The 23,518-nt window shown below is 42.2% G+C and overlaps 1 protein-coding gene across 1 annotated transcript; it reads left to right on the forward strand.

The window, feature by feature from the left end:
* The first annotated feature begins 2,077 nt into the window (after positions 1 to 2,077).
* LOC121348372 (MARVEL domain-containing protein 3-like) lies at positions 2,078 to 20,255 on the forward strand. The gene is given in 4 exon segments (XM_041427785.1): positions 2,078 to 2,208; positions 2,425 to 2,580; positions 5,942 to 6,102; positions 19,555 to 20,255. Coding segments are annotated over 4 exon segments (1,149 nt in total).
* The last annotated feature ends 3,263 nt before the right edge of the window (positions 20,256 to 23,518 follow it).

The following is a 23,518-nucleotide window of genomic DNA, read 5'->3' on the forward strand; positions in this document are numbered from 1 at the left end:
ATTAGCTGGGCACGGTGTCATGTTAACACCATCATCCTGTTTCCCAGGCACAGGCTGCTTTTGTGTACAGGACTGCACAACCAACAAGCCATTTGCTGCAATCCCGGTTCAAGAGCCTGTCCAGACTCATTCCAAAAAGAGATTATAAACACCAACAGAAGGCATCCTGAGGAGACCAGCACATTGTTCCTCTGTAAGAGAAACATCACAGGCTGGCAGCGAGGTGACAAAGCCCCTGCTGATACACCACAGGGAGGGCTTTCAGCAGAGCACCAAGGAAGGACACTGCATACATTCAAATTGGCTGATTATCCAAAACATGGCTCTGCACCAGAGGAGAGTTTATCTGCTTACCTCCCTGTGCAACCTGTCTAGTGTAACACAGGCCATTCCCACACACCTGCTCCTGGGCACAAGTTTCACCCATTACCTTTTACCTCCTGCCCTTCACCCCTCCCACCCCGTGTTCTGTGGGGCTTTCTGCCCTGAACGCTGCCAGTCATGAAGGTGGCTTTAGAAAAACAATACGGCAACCTGTGGGGGCCTTGAATTTCAACTTTATTCACCCTCAGGTTTTATATCCTCTCGCGGTTACCAAGATTTTCCTCAGCACTGTAGGGCACAGGGACATCATTTCATCAAATTAAACAAAGCCCGGGTTGTCCTGTGCTCCCAGACACCCGCCCATCCCCACAGCCCTCGTTCGTCTTCACTGAGGAGGAGGAAAGGGCAAGGAAGCTGGTGAAGGGTCTGGAGTGCACATCCCATGAGGAGAGCCTGAGGGAGCTGGGGGTCTTTAGCCTGGAGAAGAGGAGGCTCAGGGGTGACCCTGTCATTCTCTACAGCTGCCTGGGAGGACGGTGTAGCCAGGTGGGGGATGGCCTCTTCTCCCAGGGAAGAGGAGAAAACAACAGCAACAGGACAAAAGGACACAGCCTCAGGCTGTGCCAGGTGAGGTTCAGGACATCAGGAAGAAGTTCTTCACATGAAGACATTTGAATGAGCGGCCCAGGGAGGTGGTGGCCTCACCATCCCTGGCGGTATTTAAGGAAAGTCTCAGTGCCACGGTCTGGTTGACATGGCGGTGTTGGATCACAGACTGGACGTGACGATCCCAGAGATCTTTAGTTCATTTCCAACCAAACTGACTCCGTGATTTTGTAACTCGGCTCACCTTTCCCGGGTGGCGAGCGGGCAGGGCCGGCCCGGGCAGGGCAGGCGGGAGGCGGCCGGGCCGGGAGGGCGGTGCCGGCGGCGCCGGGAGCTGCTGCGGGCGGGACGGAGCTCGGCGCTCCCTCAGGTGAGGGCCGGGGGCCGCGGGCCGCGGGCCTTGGCCCCGGTGCCGGGGGGAGCCGGCGGCGGGGGGAAGCGAAGGTGCCCGGCGGGAGGTGCCCGGTGTGTCCCGGTCTCTCGGGGCAGCGCCCACGCCGGGGCCACCCCCGGGGCGCCACGGGGGTCTCGGGGCGCTGCGGTGGCGGCGCCATGGACCTTTCCCTGCGGAATGGCTCCTGCCCTCGGGGGAAGGCGCTGTCTCTCTCCCTCTTAGATGTAAACAAAAATTAATTTATTCCTTTATATTATGTTTTTGTATGTTTATATTTATTTACTTTATAACACCCAAAGGTGATGGAGGAAGGTTATCGGGCCTTGATCAGTGCAAATTAAACCGACTGCAGACACTTCTGCAGGGATGTTGAAGGGCTGTGATGAACTCAAATTAGTGTAAGGATTGCTCAGGTGTTGGAAGTCTATTTCCCTATTTTACAAGTTTGGGTTTAATCGTATTGCACTTGAAAAGATAAAGACACTTTCAGCAAATAACAAACTGGTAGCATTTAGTACAGAATGATCAGGGTATAGCTTCTTGCCAGCTTACTTTCAGCCCAGCACAGCTTTGCCTGTACCTAATGTTTATGTAAATCATAGGCAACGTTTGGTAGTGACTCTGCTTACACCCACGGGTGCCCTCCTCTTAGAAACTCCCAGGACAAAGGTCACAGCCTGCTCTTCCAGACTTCCCTGTGCCAGTGGCAGCTGTGTGCACACTCATGCAGTGCATTGGCACTTGCTGGGCTTAATGCTTTACCTGAGACACAACATTGCAGAAGACAAGATTCAGTTCCTGGTGGACACGATCCCTTGCCCTGGCAGCAAAGGCAGGAGAATCGGAGCAGACCTAGTAAATAATCGAAGTGCACTAAATGTCAGGTACAGAAACATTGCACTTACTTGATGAAAAGGAAAAGGTAAAGAAAAATTTCTTGCTTTAATGAAGTTACTTTGTAGTTTAAAGGGTTTTACTTCCTTCACCTCTTGAAGAAGTCTGTACTAATTTTGAATAGCATTTAATGGAAGTGAGTGCTGGTCAATGAATAACTTTTAAGTGGAGCAATAAAATGAACCGGTTTTATTTCTCTGGCTCAGGAAGTTATTTTAGAAGGAGAGAACAGATCTGAGAAACAAGATGTCTCATGCTGGGAGTCGATACCAAGATAAGCAACACCGGCACCATGAGAACCATAGATCTGATAGGTACAAGGAAGACAGAAGAGCAAGAAAACCATACCCATACAATGCAAGGTACGTCTTTATCTCCTCAGAGAAATAGATCACAGCAGGTCTATAATGTCTGTCTTCTCTCTGCTTTTAAATAGGCTTTATTTACAACAGTAAAGAAAGCTTTTAGTCTGCTGTGAAAGCATGAGCAATCTGCATTTGGAAGGGAGCTATTTTACACTTGGAAATTTTTTTCTTTGTTTTGAGCTGGAGGCAGGACAGAAAGCTAGGCTGTGTAACACAGGCAGATATGTGAATTTCCTGGGATGATCTGAATCAGGTTGGGTGACAAGTAGGTGAAATGTGGCTATGAGTCTTAGTACAGTTCCTCAAGGCACTGGTCAGCAGGTGATGGCAGGCTGTGTCTTGCCAAATATGCTTAAATAAGAATGTTACATGTCTGAGACCAGCACAGGGACTTTGTGAGCTCTCAAGTTGCTGTGAACATGTTCCTGTTAATCTGAAATCAAATTACTTTCAGTAGTCGCTGTCAATAGATGAGTGCTTGTTGAAGTGTCTAAGGCTGTTGGCAGCACTTGAGAGTGGGTCAATCCCTACCACCACAATGAGTAGATCAACTAATGGGTTTCCAGTGCCAAATAAACTCTTAAGATATTGCACTTTTCCTTCCAGCCTGGCCTGGCTGCAGCATGCTAGACGTGAGCTTAGGCTGTGTGCCTTTTAGGTCATGCCAGGAGAGAGGTCTGTAGGTCTAAACACCACTGGCAAATTGGCCATGGCAGCAGTGTTCATCTCTGCCATTTAGTCTCTGGGGACACGATTGTAGGGGAAATTAAGAATAAAGGGAAACAGGGAGAGGAGATAAATATAATGGAAGAGCTGAAAAGCTTTTTACTTGAAAAGCTGAAATACTGAATACTCCCTGATATGCATTTTAGTAAGGAAAACAGGACGACAGTGAAAGGAGCAGAGAAGAGCACTGTGTGGACTACAAGTAATACTTATGGCTAAGTACAAAACACTTGGATAGCGCTAAAACTATGGCATCGTGAAAGAAGCTAATGAATTTTTTCTGTCTCTCTTAAACGATGAAAAATTGAAGAAAAATGGGAACAAAGACCAGCCTAAGAATCATCCTCAGAGGCTGAATGCCTGTCCTTAGCAAAAGCAGAGATTGGCAGGCAATATAGTTAAATTATTTTGAACTCATTAGAAGTGAGAGCAGCTAATGCCAGTAACACATTAATAGCACAGTGGAGAGAAAAAGAAAAAAACAAAAGGATTGGAGGTTTGATGTGGGCATTTTTTTCTTTCATGTGTAGCATAATATAAACAATGTGTGAAAGGCTAGCAATAAATTAAACCACCACTTTTAATAAAGCACTTCTCTGGATTTCTTGGTTTTGCTGTTAGTTTTATGTGTTTGGACTCGTAGATTGAAAATTGATGGATGGACTGTAAAGGTTCATAGACATCCCTGTATCCACCAGGGATTAGAGGAAGGGAAGCTGCAGTTGCAAATCTGTAGCAGCCACGAAGGTAATTCTTAGAGTCAAGTCAAGCATCTGGGGGCAATCAGACCCCACTAAAACTGATTGAAAAACTTTTCTGTCAGTTGTTTTGAAGGAGTTTGGCTTAACCTAACAGCATTTCCTCTGCTTGGTTCTCATGGAGTTCTCATGGGTTTTGGTGAAAACTTTGGCTGATTGATCAGAAGACCACCAGACCCTGTAATGAAATACATGGGAAGAATTTCGTTGTACTTTGGGTGCCTAATACTTTAATCCCTGATGAACCAGACTTTCTAGCCAGAGTATTTCTCTTTCCAAATGCATTTCTGTCTGAAACTCCTACAGCAACCTTCCTCCCAGTGCTGAGGAGAATTACCTAGAATGGTAAAATCCTCAAGGAAAACAGCAGCAAAGGTGGCCAGAACAGGCCATATTGAGCAAAAAAGGCATCTAAAAAAAGATTTTTTTTTTTCCTAAATGTACTCTGCTGCTGAACATTGGGGCGGTGGTGGGGGGGAGGTTTGGTTTGATTTTTGTCTTGTTTTGTTTTCTGGCAAGTAGCAGGAAACAATAGAGAGAAGCAGCTGCATCAGAAGTACCAAAGGGATTGCTTTCAAGTTACTGGAAGTCTTATAAATCACACAGCTTATTTAATTTATGTGACACAGCTGCACAGGATGCTTTGGTAGTTGCACAAGACACAGGACAGAGGTCAGAAAAATCAGAAATGTTTCAGCCAAATAGAGCTGTTGGCAGCTAAACACGGAGACGTTCGCATTGGTCTTGTTATTGAACGTCTTAATTAAAATGTAAGAACTACAAAGAACATGATTTAATGTGGATGAACGAGATTACATTGAGTCTGGAATTGGATGAAGATAAACCTTAGTGAAGTGCAGTGATACTAGGAAACAAAACTACAGTTGAAAATGCTGATCTGTGGATAAGAAATTCAAGATAAAAAAGGAATACAAAGAAGACTTTTAAAAATAATAATGCTGAATGAGACTTAAAATACCATTTAATAATAAATTCATCCAGCTGTACCTTGAAAAACGCCAGCTCCATTTCTTCTTCAAATGAGGGAGAAAATTTCTGTTAGATCACACAAAAGATGTGCAGCCAATGTTTCTTTTAACCTGAGTGTTTGCTCAGTTTAAAGGGAAAATTGCACTTTTCCTATAAAATAACCAAATTCTCACCAACTTTAAAAATCATCAGGCTTCAGATATGGAGCTGTATGTCATTGCAGAAAACTGGACCATTTTATCAATGAAAAGACTAATTGGAGATGGGAGAAACGGATCTTTTTGGGGAGGAGGGTTGATTTTAGATTCTTCTTCAAATATCTTCAAGGACCTCCACAATTTGAATAGGCTATTTTTTCCCTAGTTTAAAATCTTTGTCTGTTTATTTTAATAGCTTTTATTCTTTTAAAAGACATATTTGTGAGAGACACTAGTTGGAAGTACAAAGACCCATTAAATAGTTGTGCTACTTTGCACATTTATTATGCCAAAATCTCTCTCATTTCTATTATCTGGCCTGCTGTGGACTGGCTAAATTGTTTGGTTTTCATGAAAAAGCTGTTATTTCCTCTTTCTACCTTTTGCCAGTAAGCTAAACAGTTCAGCCAGCTTACCCAGTGAGTACACTATTTTTCAAAATAAGGACCATTGAGTGCAAATATCCTTGTGAACATGGATTTATGCAAGATTTTGGGATATTTGCTTTCAAAACAGGCAAGCAATAAAGGTCAGATGCCTGTGAAGCAAGCTAGTTGCTTCCACTAAGAGGAGCATCTGATAATTTCTCATGTTCTGATGTTCAGGAGGACATTAAAACATTTATTTCTCATGTTCAGGAGAGACTGTGACCTGATGTGTAACCATCAGTTGTTTACTCCATTGTAGAGACATCCGAGGTGGCCAGCACTCAAGGGCTTCTCCTCTTTGCTCAGACCCTTACTCTAAAACCTCGGGAGCAGCACAGGAGTATTTTGGCCCACCACCAGAATTTTATCCTCCCAAGGAAAGCTTCTCAGTGAAGTGTTCAAAGGTATGCACAACAAGAGGTATGTGAGACTTATTGTCTGTCATCCACCCCTCTCCTTCCAAGAACTTCTCTTGGTTTCTGTGTTTAGAAGCACAACAAAGTACAGCTAGAGGAATATTAAAACAAAAGAAAACAAATGGGGAAAAAAAAACCTACCAAAAAAAAAGGCCACAAGGACTGAGAGAGTTAATGAATTGCATGATTGAGGGTCATACCATTTTAGACATCTAAAGGCAATATTTCTACAGATATTTAGATACTTGAAAATACATCTCTGGAATATGCATCCAGAGCACCCAAGTAGGTAATGTGTGTAATCAGCCAGTCAGTGCAACAAGAGTTAGCCTTTGGAATTTTGGGAATAAAATGGCCATTTTCATCTGTGAGCAGTTTAGCTCACAGGGCTGTTGAAGGTTTGGTGCTAGTTTGTTTCCCAGTCATTCTTCTCACACTTTTTATCAGTTCTGGATTTTCTGCAGTTATCACTCATACATCCTTTATAAAGCATCATTGCAGGAGACAATTTTTTTTTTCTGGACATAAATCCAGTAAAACAGTTTTGGAGAAATAACTTGGGTTTTTCTTAGGAACAAAGCAACTGCTTAAGGACAGAAATGAGTCTTAATGTGGGAGGAAATCAGCCTTAGTAAACTCATTCCTGTAAACTGAAATAAAGAAGTTGTTAAAATATTCATTACCGCTTGAAAGTTTTCCCTCTTTCAGGGCACTATCATTCTCACCTTGTCTGTAGGAAAGCTCCACTGCAGTCTGAGTAGAACTTGCAGCTAGGTGCAAAGTCTTTGGCTGATGTCTATAAATAGACTTTCAGTGTCCTCCAGTAGAGAGAAAAGTGAAGAGATTAGCTGTTGAAAGTAAATTAAAGCACATAATGTTAGATTATTTCTTTACTCCATGTAGGAAAGTTAAGTAGCACAATCAATTTAATATTTCTCTGTATGTGAATATGTGAACAATTTTAAGAGTGAGATGAACTATTTTGTCTTAAAAATATGTTCTGTGTATTAGTATGCGGTTTGTTTTTCATCTTCAGATGTAAATGCAACCATTAGTAAAGTTTTAGTGACATGGAGCCATGCTGATATTTTATCTATGATAAAATTTTATCATCAGTTTCTTCTTTAAACTTGCTGAATTATTTTAACTTGCCTGAAAAGCTGCATAAAACTCCATGCCCTATTTTATCAGAGCTTTAGGAAAATAAAGGGGCAAGTTAGTTTTAGTTTCCAGTTTTACTGGTTGCTTGGACTTACGAATAGCTTAATGTGAATATCTAGGGGTTTTTTTCCCCTGCATTTGCTTTTCATTATTTCAGTGCATTAAACATCATTAAGATTTTTAAAATGTCCTAGTTTTGGATACATCAGTTGAGAATGATGATTTTACTCCCACCCCTCCCCCAGGTATTGCTCAGTGTTTTCCAAAAATTTCATGTCTGAGCTTGCAGTGGAGGAGGGGAAAGACATCATGCAGAAAATAAACCCTTTTATTAGCAACCTTATTTCAAAAAATGAAAATATATTGAAGGTTGATAAGATTATGAGAATGTTACTAGCCTGTTTAGTTTTTGGAAGTACCAAGATTTAGCAGACTTTACTAGAATTGTTTTGCAGAATTCTGTATTCCCTGCAGTTATGGCAGATGCTGTAAATGAACTATATGAATTGTTTACAAAGAAGTCAGTACATGGGAGCTGCAACACTTTAGAGGATGAAAAGTTCCTGTAAATACTTATTAACCATCTCCTTCTTTTGCCAATGATTTATCAGCACTCTGGTGAAATTCCCCCTTCCCAATGACCATAATTTTAAAATAAACTAGACTCAAACAAGGCTGGGAATTCAAGTGATGAAGCACAATCTTTTCCAAAGCAACAACTGAAATGTGAACCTCAGTTTCTGACTGTCCACTGAGTAGTTGAACTTTGGGGCTTTTATCTTTTCCCTAGCACACCTAGGTTATGTTCTTTTTGCATTTTGAGCAGTTTAGCAAACTGCTAAAGCAAACTAGAGAAGAATTCTATACAACCAGAGCTCTGAATAGTATTTGCTTCACCCAGATAGTTCCCCCTTCATCCATGTTTTTTACCAGCTATATCCCAAAAAAATGTAAAGCTGAATTTGAGAAATAAGCAGCTGGGTTTTTTAGGGATCTTTTAAACAGCTTAGCACACTTTAGGACCTCATTCTCCTGTCTTTGTTATTCCCCCCTTCCCTCCCTCTTCCTTGCCCCCTTTTTTTCCCCCCTACAACCACAATAGGACAATAAATCTAGACCAAATATAGTGGAAGAAAAAACTGATACTGACCCCTTTTGCTGGTAGGAACATTTGATACCATCTAAGAAACTTCAAAACATTCTGCTCTTTTTTAATCCTTTCATCTTGAAAACAGAAGGGGAAAAAAAAGTCTGTTAAAACTTTATATGAGGGATACCTATTCAAAGCCATTCAGGTGGATCACATGGATAACAGTGCTGGATCATATGGGGCACTTCATCACTCTTCCTCCCAAAAAATGGACTAAAGTACAAACTTAGGAGGGCCATCAAAGTTTGGATTAGTAGAGAGTAAGCTGTCTTCTGGAATAGACTCCAGACTTTGGATTGGTGGAATTTCCTGAATTGGAAAACTTCACTCACATCTGTTGTGTTTAATACCTCTTTACAGACCTATGAAGTTTGTTTAATTTTCTGCTGAATCGCTTTTTTAAATGTTTGACCTTCACATTACCTTAAGATAAGGAGTTCCAGAGTTTCACTTGAAGTACTACTGTTTCATTCCTTAAAATGTTTTAAAGAAGGTGTTTCTGATTCTCATGGTATTCTAAATATGTAGTATAATCTCATATATTCAGCTCCTCTATGAGATTTATGGTTTTAGAGTGAAGTCTTCCCTTTTTCCCTGTGCCCCTATTGCTTCTTCACAGATTGAACAACAGCCAGTTTTGGTCAGTTTTCCAGTCTTATACCTTTTCCAGGTCTATCGCACCTTTTTGAGATAGGCTGACCAGAAATGCAGTAAAAATTCCATATAAATTCCAGAAAGAATCAGACATCTGCCAAAAGGATCTGGTTCTGTAATCCTATTCTAATGCTTCCTACCTTTTGTGTGGTGTTTGACTATCAGTGAACACTGAGCTGATGTCTTCAAAGAAAGCTTCCTGAAATGGAAATGCTTTGCTGAGAACCCATCTGCGTGCTCTGTCCACAGGGGCATCGGTTGTTTGTGGGTATTTCTGTACAGCCATGAAGTGGAGGTTGCTTATTAAACACTGATTTCATTAATTTCTCATTCAAAGCTTGAGCTCTTAGCAGCCTACCAATTTTACTGTTGGCAAGCATGAAGAAATTTTTATTATTATTATTATTATTATTATTATTAAAGCAGTTTTCACCATCTCAATTTTCAGTCTTTTCAGTTCATTAGTCTGTGCATCCACCCTTGTATTTTGGTATGTAGTTTTGAGCTGAACATGCTTGGAACCTCCACTTACAGGTCTTTGGGCCATATTACAGAGCAGACCCAGGGTGCACAAACTGTATTTTCTTTGGATAAAGCTAAATGAAAGGATGAGCTGTAACTACTAGCAGGTACTCTGCCCTTTGGAACAAACAAGACACAAATAGAAGTCCTTCTCTCTCCCCAGAAAATGCCTGTCCTGTAGCCCCTGTGTCTTGAACTCCACCTGACTCTGCAAATTCCCTCCCACTGCACTGCCAGCATGGGCATGCTGGTGACAGGCAACACAAACTAGAGATTGCTCCCTTAACTCTAGTTGCCTGAAAACTGGCTGTTTCCTTTTTATTATCCTTTAACCACTGCTAACCAGTGAAATGATTGTTTATCTCACAGGAGCTTGTGTCATTTAAGAGCACTACCTTTCTTCATATATCTGCTGATTTTTTTTTAATTGACTTCCCTATAAAACTCTTGACTGTTCCCTGCTATGCTGTCTTTATGTCTAGTTTCTATATGTTGGGTAATTTTACATAGGAGAGCTACACTTGTGGGCCTGCGGATTACAGATCAAAAGGCAGCAGAAGCAGAAGTGTGCCACCTTCTGTTCCTACAGTAGTGAGGGAGATTGAGGGAACAGTTTATGGACGGGTGTCAAACTGCCTAGATGCACTATATAATTTATGAATTTAGAATTTGAAATAAACTGTTTGTGATAAAGACAAACCTTTCATTAACTAAGGAACTGCTGCTTGCAATAGCCATTTCTTACTGCTTACACACAATATATTACATGTGCCATTTAAAGCAGCACCTGTTAAAAACAACAAGAGTTTTTTGACCTGGGGATTCTTAAGGCTGAAATTCTGTCAGAAGGAAGCATTCAATTTGCTTTTCACAGTGCAGATAAAATTTCTGTCATTCTCTATTCTATGTGGAAAACCTAAATTAGTAATCATTTTGCCTTTCAAATAACCCCCCTAGATATATTTAAAATAAAACCAGATTCAGTGCTTTTGTTTAGCAGATGGAATGAAAAAAGTGTTCAAGGCTGGCTGCCATCCTTCACCTCAGTGAGAGGCAAATGTGAGTTGAACCCAAGAGTGAATTGCTGATCATAAATTGGTCTCAGATATTTGGTCTTGACCTTAAAAACTTCTAATTTTCTTTTTATTATGTATATTGATGTGAAAGAGGTGGAGCAATGCAATTCTTGGATAATGCCTCCTGTAGTTTTGCTTAAACAGCAAAGATAAACTTAAGTTTCTGCCATCTTTGGTCAGTATGTGACTCAGAAAATTACTTGTGCTTTTGTCTTCTATAGAATTGTACTGTGCTGGTCATGATTCCTGAGCAAATAACGTTTTGGTTTTTTTTTAATTTTTCAACCCATTTGGCCTTTAAGGGAGACAACACTGAAGAGGTTACGAAACATTTTGTGAGAGAGCAAGTATAATTGAATCCCTGTTCTTTGCTGCTATGAATACAGCTTTGCTCCTTGAATAGTGTTAGATTTCTTAAGCATATTGTAGGCACTTCCAAACAATCATGCCTTTAGCCTACATTCTAACATCCACAATTGTTAAAACCTTCAGACCAATTTCCTCTCAGAAAAAGACAGCATTATGGTTTGTAACAACATGAAAAGTCTCCAATTTCAAACATAGCCAGGAGGAAATATCAAACTGAATTTATTTGGAGGAGGAAATAGAATTAGGGAGTAACAATGACTTTCTCCAGGATGCATTCATGCACTAACAAGCCAGCATTAATTCAAATGTAAACATCTATAAGCTTTTGTTTTTACAAAACACAGTCCATTTTTTCCCCTATAGCTATGCATGATGGGAAATACTCATAGACAAGAAAAAAATACTGAGATGAAAAGTTAGCCAAGACACTGGGTTCACACTAATAGAAACTCGCTTTGAGTTATGCCATTGTTCTCAGCCATAATGCTGCTGTTGTTTCTTTGCTGTGTTATGTTGTGATACTGTTCCTCTTGGAGTCAGACATGGGAGCAGGAGGGGAAAAACATTTTGTGGAGGACTCATATCCCTTTCAATGCTGCGGAGATGTTGTGGGAGAATAGTGGTCTGCAAGAGGCATTGGACTGAAGTAAAAAAAATCTCCTGTACCTTCAGGTATGCACATTAAAAAACACTGAAGGGTCATTAAGTGTGCATAGTGCAGGTAACTCTGTGTGTGAAAACAAGCATTTGATAAGTACATACAGCAGCATGTTGCATCTTTTTGGCATTGCAGGACACCTACATTCCTGTGGGGGCACCCAACAGGATTAGAAACTGTTGTGTTTTGTAGTCACCATCTTCACATTTCGCCCCCACAGTGTGCTGTGCTTAGTTCCTTTAAATTGTGCCCGAAGCTGCTGTAGATTGTTCCTGTGGCAGTTAATTTCCATGTGTTTCTGCCTAAGAAGGGAGCACTAGGGTCCCCCATAGTCTCATTGTAATTAGAGAGCTTCCCCTTCTATCTTTTACAAAGTATATTTTAAATACAGAGTGACTAACAGGCCAAAGTTGCCATCAGGTTTTTTAATCCTGTAATTGTGAAGACAGACGATATTAATAGTGGGAATTGGATGGAGCTGTGCAGATTAAAATAATCCCAGTTATTCAAAATGCTTAATTAAAGTAGCAGAGTAACAAGATACAGCAGCAGAGCTGCAGGTAACCTTCCTTCCTGTTCTGACGTTCAAGTATTTCATTTGGAGCTCAGTCCTCTTTACTGCGAAATACAAACAGCCTTGAGCAGTTGGCTCTATAAAAACACTCAGGGGAGCTACACTACTTGCAGATGCCAAATCCTACCTTTAGCAAACTGTTGCCTTGCCAACACACGGGACTTCACTCTGCCCACATTTTCATATGAAATTATTTTCATCCACCTTTTGGCATTGTGCTAACATGTACACGATTGTTTTTAGAGAAGGGAGAGCTGCAGCTGAGAAGACTCACTGAAGTTGGCAGGGGAAGGTACTGGCAAAGTTGAGGTGTGTGTTAGACTCCAGTCCATGTTTCCCATACTGGCAAATCTTAGGTTTGCTCGCTGCTATTACAGAAGAAGAGTTACACCATCTTTCCTGTGAGAGAACCAGGTTTGTCTTCCCTACATCTGACCCAAATTATGGGAACAAAGGGAAACTCTTCTCTTTTAAAAGTGGCTCACAAAGCCAATTGATACAGCAGACAGACAATCTATTGAATGTAGCTCTATTTCTTGAGCAAGTGATCCTAGCTCTCTTAAAGGAGAAAAATCCACCCAGACAGGAATGTTGCTCACCAAGTGTGACAACGTACAATTAGTGAAGTGAATGAGAAGCATGAGTTCACAGGTGCCTCCAACCTGACCCTCCAGCCAGACTATGCTTACTTAAAGAGCAATAACACCCCAATCTTTGTACTTTATAAAGGTGGCTCAGTTTCAGTTCAAACGGAGGGAGTGGCCATGGAAAGTTGGCTTAGGGAACAAGAACGGTTCATTGTTTTCTGAACTCCTTTTAAAAAAAACTCCTGCAAGCTGGTTTCAATACCAAGACACTTGTTTACTACTTGAACGAACTATTGGTACATTAAGAAAAAAAGGATAAAAAAGGCCATTTCCTGAAACGTAGAATGCGAGGTGACCATACAGAGACCTACCAGTGCTACAAATAGAATACAGCCTTATACAGTTGTTGTTTAAGCAGTACTGTCAAATACAACAGTTTAATGCAAGATCTTTTGCTTCCCACCCTCTCCAAAATTAGGAAAGATGACTCATGCTCAATTAGCAGGAGAGAAATCAAGAACATTCTAGAAGTGATGCTTTAAAGAACTACTGGATACAAGTAAACCATAGCTTTTGTTCCCAGGCAAGGGCTGGGTTGTACTGAAACTGTCTTACAGTGGTGGGAAAATATGGGGATAAAGGATGATGCAGTAATTCTACAATTTAAGTCCACCCTTTCCTGTGAAAATTGGACAGCACTTTTTAGAGGATGGGAAGTTATTAAGCAGAAAGAATAGAGCAGGTGGGATAGTTGTTCTTTAAGGGAAGAGGATACACAGAAAAAACAGGATAATACATTTGGATCTGAGCACTCTGTGAATGCAAGACTTCTCTGAGTCATTAAAACCAAGGCTGGTCATCCTTTGAGATTTCCTAAGAGCGATTATCTTGACTAAAGAGAGACAAATTATTAAAAGGTAATAATAAAGTTTTTTTTCTAGAGCACATAAATCTTTTCATTTTCCCAATTTTAAACTGTTTTTTCAGTGATTTCCAGTAAGATGGATATCTCAAATGAGCATAAGTGTGTTGGGCACATCCGTGCAATTTAAATGCAGTTGGCTCTGAGTGTGTGCATCCCTTGGGTCCTCTGAAAAGCCAAGATTTTGTTGGTGTTACATTGCCTAATTCTTGTGTTTTAGGGTTGGGTTGTTTTTTTTTTGCCTTTGATTTTAGCATGACTAAGTGAAAGCTAAGTCCCACCACTGGCTGAAGAACACAGAGACCTGCAAAAATAATAGTGTTGTGGGGGCTCGGGGGGCATTTCTTTGTTTATGAAAAGCTGTGCATTGCCCTTATTCTGCTTTAGTGAAGCTGGTTCAATTCTTGTTACTGGTTTGAGTAAGATCTTGCTTTCTACATAAAGGGAATAATACTGTTAGGAAGGTATTAAAACATCTTTGCATCCAGATTCTATATTTTTTATCTCTTGCAACTATTGTCTTCATTTCTTTTCCCTTGTTCAGTTTTCCTCCTCTGTTTTGGTTTCTCCTCATTTCTGTCACATTTTGTCCCCTCCCAAAAGCAGAGCCAAACCCTGCTTTACTTTGAAATTTGCTCCCCTTCTCCTTATCTTTTTCCTCCTGCTACTGACTCGGTTTAGCAGAGAGGTGACCAAAGCTGCAATGAGCTGTGCCTTCAATCTCTGGGGAATGGCAAACCTGCGCTGGCAAGAGAGGTTCTCCATTTGAGATCCTTTTCAGGACTGACTGCTGCTTTTGTAAGTCGCTGTATATGTTCAAAATACTTGTCTTCTCCTTTTTGAGGGGTAAAAAAAAAAAAAAAAAAAAAAAAAGAAAAATTACCTCTGAAAAGCAGAAAGCTACCCAAAAGGGGGGTAGAGGAAAAGCAACAAAATACAACTTGCAGTGAAAAAAGCTTGGAGAAAGATTTTTCATGTGTGTTGTAGCTTCTAACTCCTCTCTTCCCTTCTCCTGGAGCGACCCCTAATGGGATGTGATATGGGTGCCACTAACCTGTGTGTCACCAGCTCTGCCACTGGGACCCAGGTGTCCAAAGGTGGCAGCCACATACCCCCAGGGCTGCCCCTGGGTCCTGCTGGTCCCAGTGGTACGTGGTCTGAAAAGGAAGCAGAGGGAGAAGGCAAGCCAAAATGGAGAATGGTAGACATAGAATATTCTGGAAGTACACAGTGATGTTCACTGAAGAGGAGCGAATGAGACAAAAAGAGACAGGAGGAGGAGTCCATGTGCATTCAGCAGAGGAAGGTGATGTCTGTCTCAGGTACAGTGGAGGGAGACACTTTGAAGGCCTTTTCCATTAGTATGGCACTAATGGGGTCAGGGGAGTTCAACAGAAAAAGCCAGAACTGTCTGTCCTACAAATTCATTTATGGCAGAAACAAAGGAGCAAACAAGAACTGACCATTCTACTTTATGTACTCACGTTACACACACCACAACCCACACACCTGAACATGAGAGCTGTCCTGCCACAGTGCCTGGATGGAAATTCCTCTTTGCAGCTTCTGACACGAGACTTGAGTGCACAGCTGAGTTGCTGGGTATCACACATCCAGCCACAGTGTGGTCTTATGAGGCAGAGCACGTGGATTTAACAGCTCACCTCACCTGAGAAGGGGAGTTTCTGGTCCTTCTCTGGTCCTGGCTGGTACTGCCCTTGCTAAACTCATGCCAACATGATTGCTCATCATATATCATCAGATATGCTGTGAGTCACCTCAGGATGCTAAAGTTGCAGAACAAAACCTGCAGCACAAAAGAAAAAAGTTAAATAGTTTCCTGCTATTTTAGTTTATTTGAACAACTCTTAGAAGGGCCTAATGTGGAGGTAAGGGAGAAAAGTAGTGACTGCCCAGCCAGGGGTGGGAGCTGTTAAATTCAGCTGCTTGTGGGTCTGTATCCTGAACCAGCCCACCTGTCAGCTTTGCTGGATGGCCAAGCCCACATTTGACAGAAGATAAAACCATTGTTCAATGGGTTGATACCATGGAAATATCCCAACAAGGAAAATAAAGGGAAAGAAAAAGCGAATAGTACATAAATAGTGTAACTTGGAAGGATCTATTATTGGTTATAGCAGGAAGCATACTCACAGCAAAAGACAACTGCATTCAAGCAAAATTAACAAGTAGGATACATTGAAATTACTATCCACTGCAGATTTAGATTTTATGAAACTAATGAAACAATTCTATGGAAATCTCTGACAACACCCACTTCTAGATTGCAGCCCTTCTCCTCACTTTCAGTGCTGAAAAGCAGTGCAGGAAAGAAGCACAGGAAAGAAATAGCAATCCAGGAGCCCTGACAGGGCTTATTCTGTAAGGAAAGGGTTAGTTTCTAAAGCCAGCTGTTGACTCTGCTGATTTTAATACAAATACAAATGTGCTGATTTTAATACAAATGAGTAACATTTTAGGTAAATCCAAAGATGTTGAACCTGAGAAAGGAAAAAATAGCCAATAGAATTTTGAGCTGTTCAGACCTTCGGTTATTTTACACTTAAATCTTGCAGTGTGTTCATTGTAGCATGGGATTAGGGAATTACTGTAGAGATAAGCAACTTCCCTGTAGGAAGACCTTTTGGTTTCTGCAGATAAAACTTCAAGATGACATGGCTAACTGGCCTGTGAAAGCAGAAATGGCAGGATAGACTCGGTGTGTGGCTTGTAACTCAGTCCTTTCCACCAGCAGCACACTGCTTGACACAGGTCACTGCTAAGATGTGTGTGACCATACCTTGGCAGAGCTAAGATTCAAAACTTACCTGTCCTTTTATTCCTTTTATTCTCAAATCTGTCTCTATCCTGTTATACTAGTAGGATTTTGTATCAGTTTGTAACTATCACAGATTAAGGCTGCAAGAGAGGCCTTTGGTGTTACTGGGTTGGAACATACTGTAAGGCTTAATATTTCCATCAAAGGCCTGATGATTATACAAGGTCTTAGGCATTTCCACTAATTGTCTGCTACGTTCGTAAACCCAGCTGGCTGTCATCATAGACCTGTGATTCATTCTGCATACTGCTTATCATTTTAAGATTGTCTTTAATACAGGAGGCTTTGTTCTTGCACTTTCTTTTAAAAAATCCAGGTTAATCCAAATGATACAAGTGATTGGTGAAGTCATTGCTGCTGAACCTCTCTCCATTGTTTAGTCACTCTAATCAATTCTGCAGCAGGCATGTGTCACAACTGTGCAGGTACATACCAAACCTGTCCAACCTGAAAGCCCTGTCTAAGGAAATTTTTCAGGCATACCTTCAAAGCATCTACTGCTGTGGTTAAAAATACAGTAGATCTGCACTGATCACATTTGTGTTCCCATTATCAGTCAGCTCAGCAAAGTTAAGGGGTGGCATACAGAATGTGTGTGAACATATAGAAAGCTTTGGAGCATCATCATTGAGGATTGGGGTCAGTTATAAATGTGGGGAGGTTAGCAGCAGGCAGTGACTACTTTGAGAACAGAAAATTGCCTTTTCCAAAGCTCAGCAAGGTGATGTAGAGGAAAAGTTGATACTTGGCAGGTCAGGGGGCCTCAGTACACACAGATGAAAAGGAAATTCTGAAGTCAGCAGCTGACGGATCATGAATTCCCAACTACTAAGTAGCCAAACATACTTAAAATTTATGTTTCCCTTAATCAAATGGTCTTTCCTCCATGTAGACTTGTAAGAAACAGTTTCCTGATGGAGCATCTATGAAATCAATAGTCAGCCTTTAAAAAGGGAAGTGCCCTCCTGCATCCAACACTGTCACACTGTCTAAGGGCCCTGAGGATCTAAGTTGACTCCCTGTATTTGGAAGGTATACTCTACAACTCAACTGAGCAGACCAAAAAAAAAAAAAAACAAAAAACCACCTGATTGAGTTCCAGTTAATGTTCTGCACAGCTACTACTCTTTCAAAATACTATGAACAGTCCTAGTAAAGTGATGACTCTTTACCTATTAAAAATGACGAGTCTTTTGGCTGCATTGCTAGATTTAGTAAAAGAAGTTCCAAATCCTAACTCCAGGGCCAAAAATTAAATTTCTCTCTACGTTTAGCTCCTACAAATACCTCCTTTGAAGTACTTGAAGCCTCCTGAAGAGATTTGGTAACCACCACAGTTACTGCCCTGCTTCACAGAAATGGTTGTGCAGAACAGTCAAAGAAAAGGTACGCTGCCATGCAGAAATCAGCATCACCTCTGAAGAACACATACACAGAACTGCTCACTTGGTTCCTCTTGAACAAGGGGAAGAATTTTGTCTGCTCTAACTAACACTACATTCCTGTGCAGAGCAAGTGGCAGCAGGAAAGGACTCATTACCTTAGCTCTCTGTGGAGGGAGTAAGAAGGGGCAGAATGGGAATATCTGAAAATCCTTCATTGTGGCTGTCACTGGCTTTCTTTGGTTAGAAGCATCTGGCAACACAAGAGAGGAATTTGTTTAATTCCCTTGTGTTCCTGCTTCAGTTCTTCCTTTTCAAGCCCATACAGCCTTGACAACAGCTGAGCCTTGCTCAAGAGGGAAATGCCATGTTGGATCAGCGCTAGTAGCATAAAATGAAAGTCTGTGCAAACCACAGATCCTGCTCCACTTTAAAGACAAATATAGGACCGCTGTGTCGAGCATCTTACATTCTTGGCTGTCAGACAGCAATGGAATAATAAGATTTACAATTCTGTAATTAACTTCAGAACTTGGAGCAACACGCCTGACACGCTAAGGGTTTTCATTTCCCCAACAGGCAACTCTAGCTGTGCTACGCTTCAAATCCGTCATGTTTACTAATCTTAGGCTGACCCCTAGTGAGCTGTCACAGAATAATCAGATTTATCAAACATAAGGCAGCTTCCTGAGAGGCAGCTACCACAAAAATAAGTAATTTCTCTCCTTTTCGGTTCTGGGTTTTGTTTGTATTTTTTCCCTTAAAGATACTTGGTTACTATTATTAGTAACCTAACATAAGAAAAAGGGAAGAGTCAACTGAGAAATTGTAAAGCTTTCTTCTGAAGGTCAGGTTGTGAAAGTGCATATGACCTAGTATCAAATTCACTTAATTTATTTCTGCATACAAGGTGGGTTTTGCATCCTTCCCCTCCTTCTTCTTTGTTTTTTGGTGTTTTTTGGGGTTTTTTTGGTGCAATCAGAAATTCCAGAGTTATGAGCAATTTTTGTCTTTGAAGAAGATAAAGTACAAGTTAGATAGTAAGTTTAAATTAACAAATACCTTCACACAAAAAAAAAAAGGTGTAAGTTAAAGTGGTAAATGTGTTTTGAAGGACTGAAGTAACTTGCACGATTTTTCAATCGTTAGAAGCTTCTAGGTTTTTGTCAGCTTCAACCTCAGCATTTTGTTCATACTGGATATTTCTTGCTCAGTGTGTTTATGCCAAGTAGTTACAGGCCAAAATATAATCACTGTGCGCTTGCCTTGGCAGTAACACAAGCACTGTAAAATTTTTATGGATTTTTTTTCACTGCATGAAGATCCATCTATCAAGCACACTGACAAATTAAAAAAAGTAATTTGCCCAGCCTCCAAAATGTACCCGCGAGAGTTCAGGCTTCTCTTTTTTTTTTTCTTTCCAAGTGCTTTTCTGTAGCTGTAGCCAAGAGGATTATCTCAGTATTAGTACTCTCTGCCTATGATTTTGGTGTACTTCTGTCACCCACACTTTGCACAAAATGTGGTTTTGACACCTATTCCCATCTTTCTGCTCCTTCCAGGCATTTTGAAGTTCGTGGAAATCACAGTTAACCTCCTGGTGCTGATTTGCGTGGGCGCTTCCCAAGCCTCCGTCGCAGGCTTCACGTCCCTCGGAGGCTTCGGATCCTTTAACCTGAATTCAGCCTACAGCCCCTTTGAGGGCACGGAGCTGCGGGAGGTGCGGGAGCTGGACATGCAGTTCACCCAGATGAGAGCCCCTTGCGTGTACGGCGGAGTGGCCTTCAGCTTAACAGCGGCCACGCTCACCCTCGTCTTCCTCGTCGTGGGGGCAAAACCCATCCAGCAGCTCCGGACAGGGCTGCTGGCAGGCGAATGTGCCTTCAGCCTGCTGGCTGGCCTGGCGTACCTGGCGGCCGTGGGGCTCTACCTGCACTTCGTCAGGCAGGTGAACGCCACCGAGGTGTGCAGGAGGCGCGAGCGGCTCTACGCGCGCCGTGGCTACACCTCCATGAACTGCGACGTCCAGGGCGGCGACGCCGCCGTCGGCCTCTTCGGGGTCGTCGCTTCCTGCCTGTACTTTGCCAGCTTTGTGCTCTGCGTCCTTGCTGTCCGCACCGTCCGGGCCTTCCAGAGCCACGCGGCCAGGGCTCAGCACAGCCCCGAGGGCAGCGTTAGAGACAGAAGTGTCAGAAACCAGCACGCCGTGCACAGGACCTCTGAAAGCTCCCACAACGTCCGGGCTCTCGCCACGTTAGTGTGAAATCAGCTCTGGGACTGGGCCAGAGAACTGAGGCTTCAGCAAAGGATGGACACTCGCAAACGGGCAGCCAGCCCACAGTGTGTTTTCCTACAAGGTGTTGAAGTGTGTGTTGAATCACCGATTGTAACCATACTGCTCCAACGTGATGTAATAAAATCGACATTGAGTGACTGTTTTAACAAGGATTTTTGCACCGGTCTCTCAAGCTGGATTCCTGCATTTAAAATGCGTTTCATTGTAATGTTTTCATCCTGCACAGACCAAATCCAAACAGCAGTGGGCTTTTAATAGGTTACAACTGTGTTGCTGCCAAACTTGAGCTAAAAAGAACTTCCTTTCCCTCTCCCATGACATAGGGAATTGAATACACAGCTAGGACGACCAGCTTTCAGCAGATCCTGTGTCTGTTGTGTGTCCTGTTCCTTTATCCTGCAGTGCTTATAAACCAAAGGACACCTGAGTGCTTCTCTGAATCCTGTCCGAAGTTACACTTGTAACCTTTTTTGCCTGGGCTAGTGAAGCGTTTTATCTTTTGAGTCACGGGGATTTACACATGCCGATCATGTGCTCCCCGAGGAATGCTGCTGGGGGAAGTAGCTGCAATGTCAAAGGCAGCATTCAGGGTTCTTATCCCGTTTCCTACTACATTTTCCCATCTCAGTGAGCACAGATCAGAACCTGAGAGATATCACACTGGTCAGGTATCACCTTAGTAAAGATACCATTTGTTTCTGTGAGCGCCTAAACGAGGTTTGCCTTGCTGACTCCACAGGCATTGGTGGGCAGAGCCTGAATCAGGAACATGCTGCCTGTCCTGGGAATGCTGTAACAATGACAGAAAGTACATGTATCCTTCCAATATCTAAACAGGCAAAGCATGAGTGAACAGCAGTAATTGTATGCCCCAGGACTGAGAAGATAAATTTAAGAGAACATCTTTCAAGAGTCCTTTGTTTGAGGCAGATGAAATAGATCACTGGTCTTCAAAGATGAGGGAGTGGGAAAAAGAAAAGGCTGTTCTTCAAGTGCATAAGATCTGTCAGCTTGAGAGGAGAGAAAGCTCTGGCCGTTTTCATTCTTTTCAGTTTTATCTGGCTCACAGTCATTGCCCAGATGAGGCTTTTTTGAACCATAGTAGAGTTTATTTACTGCATACTGCATACATACATGTATGTATAAACACACACACACACACAGAGATCTCAAAGGATTGTGTTTGAGGCCAAACAAGAAAATGTTATGGTTCTGATTAGAAGTGATTACATGAGCCTTTACAATAAGTATCATTTGTATAATTCCTTAAACATCTCTTTAACACTTTGAACACCAACAAGCTCTATAGCATTATTATGCTTATGGAGAGACAGGAATAGAGTTTTTCCAAACTGGCTATGACTCACAGTCATCACAGAGTCAGGAAATTAGGACTTTGATTTCTAGCTCTTTGCCAAAGCCCAGACCTTCTCTGGTATGCCGTAATCAGCTGCAAAGTCTGTTCCAGGGATGTCTGGCATGCAGCTAAAGCCGCAGCTGACCACTTGTTGGGCATCTCTGCCTGCACTCCTGTTCTGTGCTACCTCTACACCTTGCACAGTTTGAAAGCAGGCTTAGTTACACATGACACACTGTTATTAACTTACACAAACAACAGAAAAGAAGCACCTTGAAGTGACAAATTCAAAAGCTTAGAAAATGTTGCAAATAAGAATGCATAAATTTAAATAGGTCATTAAATACATGCACAATATGAATTTTAGTCTCAGGGCTTCTTACTCTGTCCCATTCATTTTTGGATGCTTGCCTGGCATTGCTGTGTAAAAGCAGTAATCTTCTTGGGAGCATCAATTTCTTTTTTTTTTTGCTTGTCTCTTATTCCTTGTGTCTGTGGTAGAGGCCTCATTTGCTGCAAGGTATTTCAGTCTTTGGAGAATGGTGCACAGGGCTCCACTGTGGACTATTGCTGTGGTGTTCCTCCCCTGGATACCTGGGTCCCTCACAGTCCAAACATTTTGGATCCCTTTCCCGTTAGCAGGAGCAATTTAAATGTGTTTTACATGGAGAGTCAAGATGTAGGTGCTGAATACAGGTCAGTCCCAATCACATTCTCTCAGCTCCTCACCCAGTTGCTTCCCTGCACTCATCAGCCTCTCTTGTTTCTAATTTTTACAGGCTCAAGTTTATTCCTTATAACACAACTAATTCTACTCTCTTTTAATCTAAAATAATTCCCCCTTGTCCTGTCACTATAGGCTGTAGTAAAAAGTCTCTCTCCACATTTTTCAGCCCTCTTTAATATATTGAAAGACAAAAGGGTCTTTCCAGAGCCGCCTTTTCTTCAGGCTGAACAGCCCCAACTCTCTCAGTGTGTCTTCATAGCCAGCCCTCTGATCATTGTCCTGGCTGTCCTATGGTCTCGTCCCAAAAGGTCTTTTGCGTGCTGGTGACCCCCTGAGCTGGATGCAGCACTCTGGATGGGGTCTCACCAAAGCAGAGCCCAGGGACAGAATGCCCCCCTTCACCCTGCTGGCCATGCTGCTTTTGGTGCAGCCCAGGATATGATTTGCTTTCCAGGCTGCAAGAGCACACTGCCAGTTCAAGTCCATTTTTTTATGCATTATTTTTTATCCCTCCCGTACGTCTCCATAGGGCTGCTCTGGATCCCTTCAGCATCCAGTCTGTACTGATCCTGGGGATTGTCCCAACTTCGCACTTGGCCTTGTTTGAATTTCGTGAGGTTCACACTGGCCCACCCCTTAGGCCTGGAGACGCTGACAGGTGGCTGTGGATAGCATCCCTTCCCTCAAGCATTCCAGCTGTCAACTTGGTGTCATCAGCAAACACGCGGAGGTCCTGCAACACTGCAAGCAGAGGGACCCCCACAGCCCAGCGATTGAGAGTTTCTTGAAAGTTTTGTGCCTTGAATTTGTTTCCTTCCTGGACACCATGGAAAGATTATTAGGAAATAATTGTGAAGAGGTAATAAACAATGCTGTTTCCTCCACTCACCTTCACAGAAGGAAGTGCAGGAGAGGAGTGAGGAAAATCCCAGAAATATTTCTCAGAGGACTAAGGCAGGAAGGAAGCAGCTTTTCTACCTGTTGGGGTGAAGGACAAGCCAAATGCCATCAGAACAATCCAAACAATCCTGCTTTCCAACTATAACGCCATGCTTGGTGTCCTCTAGAAGTCTTGAAAGTCTCGACTGTATGAGCTGGGAAGGTGTAACACAAGAGCAGAGGTTTTCTAGCAGACGCATGTGACTA

This window comes from Onychostruthus taczanowskii, unplaced genomic scaffold (assembly GCF_017590055.1).
Source record: "Onychostruthus taczanowskii isolate IOZ18803 unplaced genomic scaffold, ASM1759005v1 scaffold119, whole genome shotgun sequence".
In the NCBI taxonomy this organism is placed as follows: domain Eukaryota; kingdom Metazoa; phylum Chordata; class Aves; order Passeriformes; family Passeridae; genus Onychostruthus; species Onychostruthus taczanowskii.